The sequence below is a fragment of the Helianthus annuus genome, chromosome 3 (assembly GCF_002127325.2).
Source record: "Helianthus annuus cultivar XRQ/B chromosome 3, HanXRQr2.0-SUNRISE, whole genome shotgun sequence".
Classification (NCBI taxonomy): Eukaryota; Viridiplantae; Streptophyta; class Magnoliopsida; order Asterales; family Asteraceae; genus Helianthus; species Helianthus annuus.
The window spans coordinates 15,845,207-15,853,336 of NC_035435.2; the positions used below are offsets into that span (position 1 = coordinate 15,845,207).

General features: G+C 39.1%; 1 protein-coding gene across 1 annotated transcript; it reads right to left on the bottom strand.

Annotated features, from left to right (window-relative positions):
* Positions 1–4,787: 4,787 nt before the first annotated feature.
* On the bottom strand, positions 4,788–5,714 carry LOC110931250 (receptor-like protein kinase HERK 1). Its single transcript, XM_022174651.1, has one exon. It carries the CDS (start codon positions 5,712–5,714, stop codon positions 4,788–4,790), a length of 927 nt encoding a protein of 308 aa, XP_022030343.1.
* Positions 5,715–8,130: the final 2,416 nt, after the last annotated feature.

Consider the following 8,130-nt stretch of genomic DNA (forward strand, 5'->3'; position numbering starts at 1 on the left):
GTTCATGTGAAGATAAATGTAAGTTTTGGAAATACGAATTGAGATAATCTTCCTTGTATTCATAGTTTGTGGAATTATGATCGATTACTCTTTGTTTCTCTTTCATTCCAATTTCTTCTTCTCGTGTTAATCCAGATATATCATTCACAGTGTTTGTAATCGGGGCACTAAACATGGGATAAATTTTGCATTTATCTCCGGTTTTCTTAACAGTGTTGTAAATGATAATCAGAGATGAGAAAGATAACCAAAGGGAACTTATTTTATTGATTTATTTCTTCCATGCAAAAACATAAAAACTAGCCTTTATTTATAGGCTTTACAAGAAGAATAAAAAAGGAAAGACTTTGATAAATATGGAGAGATCTTGAGGAATCCATAAATTTTTCTAAATTATTTTTTTTCCCTTTTCTAACACTCCCCCTCTAGTTGAATTGTGGGATTGCCATGATTCAACTAGGATTGGTTTTGATTTTGGGTTTTGATTATGTTTTGGTTTGGCTATCGTCTCCTTGACATGGTAGGTTGAGCTATAGAGTTACCGCCTTTAGACATGGTAACTTTTGGCTTGATTTGAGCTACCGCCTTTCGACATGGTAACTTTTTGGGTTTTGGTTTTGGATTTTGGTTTTTGGTTTTGGGTTTTGGTTTTTTTTTTTAGTTTGATTTTTTTTTTGTAATGGTTTAAGTTACACTAAATCCGCTTTCATTTCAACTAGACTCGAACCCTTGACCTCGAGAGAAGCACGAATCCAATGGCTTTGCCAATTGGACCAACACCCACCATCCATAGATAGAGTCTTCGTTAAGTTTTGCCAAGGAGTATAAACAACATCAATGTTATTCACTTTATTTCCTTGGAGAGAATTTGCTTTGACAAGTTGAGCACAGTCTTCAAGAAGCCCTTTGAATATGTCATCAATTGTCTGGCCCTTCCGAAGCCTCACATAAACATGGGCAAAAGACATTTTATCCACATGCAAGAAGCTTTAGAGTTTCTTGAGCACTCCTCCTCTTTCTATAGCCCCTTTACAGATCAGGTCACCACCATTGTAAATCTCCAAACAACAACGGCGGATTTGAAGCACAGATAAGTAGCATCAGCGGATTTGAGGGTTTGCTAACACAGATGAACGCGGCGGCGACTGTGCAACGGATTTTAGCGGTGTATTTGTTGTGGATCTTAGGGTTTGGTGAAGGGTGTGCGGCGGCCTAACTGTGATTCGCCAGAACTGTGATTTTCTTCTCGGTCTGGTTAGTCTGATTTCCCTGGTTCTTTTCCCCTTTTGAGTTTGATTTTGTTGTCTGGTTTTTGAGGATTTGAGATTGGAATGGCTGGAGAGTGTGCGGCTGGGGCTGATGCTTGTCCAGTTGGTTTTTTTTTCCGGACAAGAAATTGGAAGGAATTGAAGAATGGTTTGACGAAGAAGGTTTGGCGAAGAATCAACAAGCTTCGTTGGGGTTTTGAAGGTTCGTTGATGGACGAAGAATGAAGGTTCGTTGAAGGTTTTGAAGACTGAATCTTCGTTAGGGGGCTTTGATGAAGACCGATTTGTTTGAGATTTGTTGAACGATTTTGGTTTTGGTTTTGGTTTGAGATTGACGAACAGAGTTTTCAAGGATCATAACTCTGCTCTGCTCTGATACCATGTTGTAAATGATAATCAGAGATGAGAAAGATAACCAAAGGAAACTTATTTTATTGATTTATTTCTTCCATACAAAACATAAAAACTAGCCTTTATTTATAGGCTTTACAAGAAGAATAAAAAAGAAAAGACTTTGATAAATATGGAGAGATCTTCAGGAATCCATAAATTTTTCTAAATTATTTTTTTTCCTTTTCTAACAATAACCTTACAATACTAGTTGATCCATGCTTAATACATTTCGATCTAGTTCTGGTGTGTAAAACACACTTTATATACGTAGATTTTCATTCCCTGTTTTGACCTCTACGGCCCCCAGACCCCGGATAAACATGTTGGTACACTTTATGTGGACGCGACTCGGTTAAGTTCGACTTGGTTCGGTTCAACACGGTTAGGTCCGGCTCAAGCCCGACGTCACGACATTCCTCCGTCGTGCGCCCCAGAGTTCGACACGCGAAGCACAGAGAGCCGCGGACCTATTCCCGTTTACACATCATCATGATGATGTCATGATGATGTCACAAGTTGACTAATCTTTACAAATCAGAAAATATATTCACGTGTATGTGCTTGGACCAAACAACTCTATTGGGTCAGCCTTTAATCGAATATTGTATGATTTGTTGGGCCTATTGGTTTGGGCTTTTGACATCTGACGAAAACAGCATATAGACGAAAACATTATGTGACGAAATCCTTTCGAGTTCTTGGTGTTCGCCGAGGGGTTTTCGCCAAAGGGGATTTCGTCAATCTGATAGTATAAATACCCAGACATAGAACAGAAACAAGTAGCAAGTCTGAACAAATTTGAGAGCGAGCACATTGTAACACACACACACTGAGAGTTTACAGAGACCATTTGTAAACACCGCATTGTAACCGTTTTCTAGCATTAATACATTGAGTGTTAATCGTTGAATCTTGTGTCTTACGTGTTCGTAACTTGGTTTAACTTACCCGTTTGGATTCCGCACTCTTGATTTTGTCGGAAAACAGGGAATAGAGGTTACTCGATCCTCCGGGTGGACCTACAATTGGTATCAGAGCATTGGCTTGATTCCTTGTTAAAACCAAGTTTGTTTATCTTGTGTCTTTGAAAGATTTTCATGCATTTTCAGAAATTGTTCTTAAGTTTTGAGCTTTGAATATCATCTTTTCAGGAAAATCAAGCGTTAAAGTCTTGAAAATCTTGTGTTTTGCTAGTAGTTTTTACAAAACCTTGTTATATTTTATGTATCCATGCTAAAACTTGGTTTTGAGTAAACTTTTATGTGCAAAAATTGTTGTTCGGAATCTTCGCATCTTCATCAAGTTCATCAGCTAAAGACGAAGAGAACGTGTCAGATGACAAGCCGTAAAGTGAAGACACGACGTTGATGCAATCAGAAGATCAAGATGATCGGGTTGCAGTTGACCACTTTTCAACACCACAAGGATCTAAAGTTTTGAAGTTCAAAAGATTCACGAGCATCTTTCAAGGGGGAGTTTGTTGATACACTCCATATTTGTGACACGTGAAGACTTTGAAGATCCTCCGACATGAAAGATATGGAAGACGAACCATCACGAGTAGCGTCCAAGGGGGAGTTTGTTGGTACACTTTATGTGGACGCGACTCGGTTCGGTTCGACTTGGTTCGGTTCAACACGGTTAGGTCCGGCTCAAGCCCGACGTCACGACATTCCTCCGTCGTGCGCCCAAGAGTTCGACACGCGAAGCACAGAGAGCCGCGGACCTATTCCCGTTTACACATCATCATGACATCATCATGATGATGTCACAAGTTGACTAATCTTTACAAATCAGAAAATATATTCACGTGTATGTGCTTGGACCAAACAACTCTATTGGGTCAGCCTTTAATCGAATATTGTATGATTTGTTGGGCCTATTGGTTTGGGCTTTTGACATCTGATGAAAACAGCATATAGACGAAAACATTATGTGACGAAATCCTTGGATTTCGTCGAGTTCTTGGTGTTCGCCGAGGGGTTTTCGCCAAAGGGGATTTCGTCAATCTGATAGTATAAATACCCAGACACAGAACAGAAACAAGTAGCAAGTCTGAATAGATTTGAGAACGAGCACATTGTAACACACACACACTGAGAGTGTACAGAGACCATTTGTAAACACCGCATTGTAACCGTTTTCTAGCATTAATACATTGAGTGTTAATCGTTGAATCTTGTGTCTTACGTGTTCGTAACTTGGTTTAACTCACCCGTTTGGATTCCGCACTCTCGGGTTTGTCGGAAAACAGGGAATAGAGGTTACTCGATCCTCCGGGTGGACCTACAAAACAGAAAATTATCTTCCCAAGTTTTCGTGTCTACCCTAACCATGTGTTTAATCCGTTTAAACACATTAAGATTTCCGACAAAATGATGAGTAAAAACTGTACTTACATACCATATGTCACCCCATTGTCCGCCTTCGGTTCTGGTGACAATCAGTTCTTGTCGGAAAAATTCTTCATCATCCTGCCGCTGTATACCCGTGTTGATCGCTTGTCGGATTAACTGAGTGGCCTCGTCGTTTTCCTTTGCTTTGCATGAGTAGATCCGGTGTCCGGGTTCATGACAATAGAAACACGGTCTAACATGTGATACTTTCTTTTGCCTTTCGATCTTTTCTTTAGTGCAGTGATCGCATGGGAGAAGTGTTGATGATGGTTGCATAACTCGGTTTCCCACCATGGATCTGATACCACTAAGTTGGATATTCAGTTTCATATCAGCGGAAGCATCACCCATATTCGATGAATTGGTTTGCATTGTGTATAATGATCAAACACAATAATAGAGTATGAATGAGAGAAAACAAAGGAGAAACAGTTTGGACAATTGGAAGGAAATAAATTGTCTTGATACCGAACATATTTTCCGGTTATTACGTGTATATACAAGAGATGTTGGCGGTTGAAATATGGCGGGAATAACCGTCATTTGAAACGGGATCTTCCTTGAACCGTCGTGTCCCTTTGATAATTTGATATATTACATATTGATGGTATGTATAATACTAATTACATAATAATCATACATAATTAAGTTTATATAAACTAACATAATTAAGGGTAGAAATGGTGGAAGGGATGTGAATACTCGAAGAGCTTGAAAATAAAGTATCAAATCAAACTACAATAACCCGTAATCTTACAAGATTTTCATGTTTCAGTTGAAGCTCCAAAGCTTCCTTAAGACTTTCAACAACCTGATTTATATCTGGGCGTTTGTAAGGTTGTTCTTTTACACACTTATAGGCTGTTTCTGAGAATATGGATAGTGAGTGTGTGCACATTTGTTTCCTTAGATTTAGATCAATAATGTCATCCAGCTTTCCTTCTTCATAATGGATTTCCTCCATTTGAGATGCATATTGATTCACAACCTCCATTGTTGCTTTACTCCCACAAAGCACTTCCAACAATATCACACCCAAAGAGTAAACATTTGACTTTTTTTTGCCAGTTGTTCCTGTCTTGATATAATCCGGGTCTGTGTAGGTGGATGTGTAATGGAAAACAACACGATGTGATACGTGGAATCCAAAACAGAATACTTTGGCTTCCCAATCTTTGTCTAACAATATTTTAGAGCTCTTGATATCGTGATGAGAACCAAAATGATTGATATTAGTATGGATGTATCTCAACGCAAGTGCCGCACCGACACATATATGCAATCTTTGGGACCATGTAAGCGTTGTTGGATCGCTTAGATGTTTCTCGAGACTTCCATTAACTGCATGCTCCATAATAATCATCATTTCATCATTCTCATCACAAAAACCAACAATAGATACAATATTTCTATGTTTCAGATGATAAAGTGTATGAATTTCTCTCAGGAAGTGTATTTTTCCTAGCCCAGGACAAGGACGGCAAAACCTTCGTATTACAACATCCATCCATACTTCTGACCGCAAGAGCAGTCCTTTGTAAACATCTGCGATTCCACCTTCATCTAACCGGTTTTCTTCAGCGAAATCATTGGTGGCGAGTAGTATATCTTCAAATGGGATTCGTAAGGGAGCAAGATCTGTTTCTAAAGAAGACATGGGGTTTCTGGGTATCAAGTAGTAACAAGAGTAGGTGTTTTTATGGAGATGAATGTGAAGGAAAAGGATATTGAGCTAAAACTTTTACCCAATTACCCTAATGGTCATTTGCAAAAATCCAAAATTGTACATGACAAAGTTATAAACTCCATCTTAAGCTTTGTTTCTGCACCAAGAATAACCTTAAACAAAATAATTTCATTGCTAATGACGTGTTATAAAATATTTATATTTCATAATTAAGACAAGTATGGAATCTAAATATGGATCCATACAATCATCTAGCCGGCTAATAACAATACAAACAAATGAATATAAAAATAAAAAAATAAAAAAAAAATCCTTAGACATAAATCTAGTGGCGGGAATCACAAAGGCCGCCATTCTCACCCTTGCCGTCCACTTAAAGATGCAAACCACGGAATATTTGACACACTTTTTCATTGCAAGTCTTTAATTTTAGTTCTAATAGATTCCGTTGAGAGTTTCTATAACATAAAAAATTAGGAAAAAACCATTAGTTTGCCCATATATCTCGAATCTATTTCGTACTGCGTTATAGCTTCATACAAGGTTATAAAATTCTTGTTACACATTGCATGGGGACACATATGACATATGTAACAACACATATATGTGTCATATTTTAAATCCATGTCAACCCATTCCTAGTAAAAGTCGACTTGCATTGGGATACCCTTGGATGATTTTAATTGTGGGTTCTGACATGTGACAATGAGTGAGAAGTCTGGATCTGAAATATTAGATTCACAATTTACCAACAACGACTAAAAACCTTGGGACGAGATCTAAGCACAAATCTTCTCTTTATGATAAGTCGGTAATTACAAGTCGATTAGATAAGAAACTTTGGCTTTGTTTTTTATTGTTCTTAAAGCTTTTGTAGAAGATCCGGGGGAAAATACCAATGGAACAACGCAATTACTAAAAATTTACTTTTTTGTTTTTTTGGATCCTGGTTGATCCCTGGTTGATGGGCTTTCCTGTTGACCTACAAAACAGAACATCGTTAGCCTCGTCACCGGGGGGATCCATGACCAAGCTCCAGCGTGAGAATAAGAAAACTTGCCAGAAATGTGGAGTTATTCCGACGAGTGGGAATTGTCGGAATATCCGGGTGTGAATCCTAGATTTGGCGTCTTTAATGTGATTCAGAGAATGTCCGAGATTAAGGAGCTTATGTGAGTAAATGCTAAGGGTATTGAATACATACCTTGTTGAGGAAATGAAGAGATCTTATATAGAGGAGATCACTTATCACCCGGGTGGCTTCTCCGAGGTGATCTAACGGTCTCCTGTCGGGCATGGAGCATCTTAGTTGTACTCAGACACATATCTTGCCCCTATCGGAGAGATGACTCTCGTCATTAATGATGCAAGTACCAACCTCGTACCTTTTCCGGCGTCCTAATCTCTCTCATGTTTCAGGCATTAATGGTGTCACACCCCCAAAATCCACACGCGGAGTACCACCGCTTGGAGGCGTGACTGACCAGGATCAAGCCACCAATCATATTGAACATAACAAGTAATAAGTAAAATTCAACCACACAATATGAAAGGTGTTTCAAATCAAAAACATAGTTAAGTGTTTAGCGGAAGCATAATTGTAAAACCCAATGTAAGTATTAAGTACGAAATAAAGTAATGTTTTTAGCATGGCACACACTGCCATGTCCCACAACGATCGCGCCTCCCTGTGCAAGCTTCATGAGTACCTAGCGACCTGCAAGGCATGTAACAACGAGTCAACAACAAAGTTGAGCGAGTTCACAGTTGATTGTTTGGTTATAGTATTTGTTTCGTAAAGAATATGTTCATTTTGTAAACCATGTATCGTATTAATTCGTATCGCGGTCTCCTAAACATGTGTGCGAAGATTAGTGGGGGCTTCCCATGTGTTACTAGACCGTGTGTATCGACTGCGACGAAAATGTAAGAGGTGCCCTAAGTCAATGTCTATCAGCATTGACCCTTTGCCCATAGTCCATTAGTACACACCCGTTCAAACGACACGGTGTGAGGTTTGTTAAACCTAATAGCGCTATTAACTAATGACCCGCTCGCCATAGGCCTCGGCGATTAAGTCGATATAAGGAGGGACTTCAATGATAGAGGTTTGGTCCAGTGTGTATTCTTGGCATCCTACCCACGGAGGATGGTCGTAATTACTGTTTAGTTCATTTACCCATTCCCAACCCTTGGGAATCCCATGCCTTGGAAGGAGTGTGAACTCACCTTGGTTTGCTCGGCAGATAAACAAAAGGTCAATCGAGCTATTAGTGGTCAACCACGTCCTAACATGGTTACCATACAAGTCAGGTCTAGGTTCAAGTAGTGCACGTATATGTTCTACACGTATTCTAACAAGTTGCATACAAAACATGGATCATGG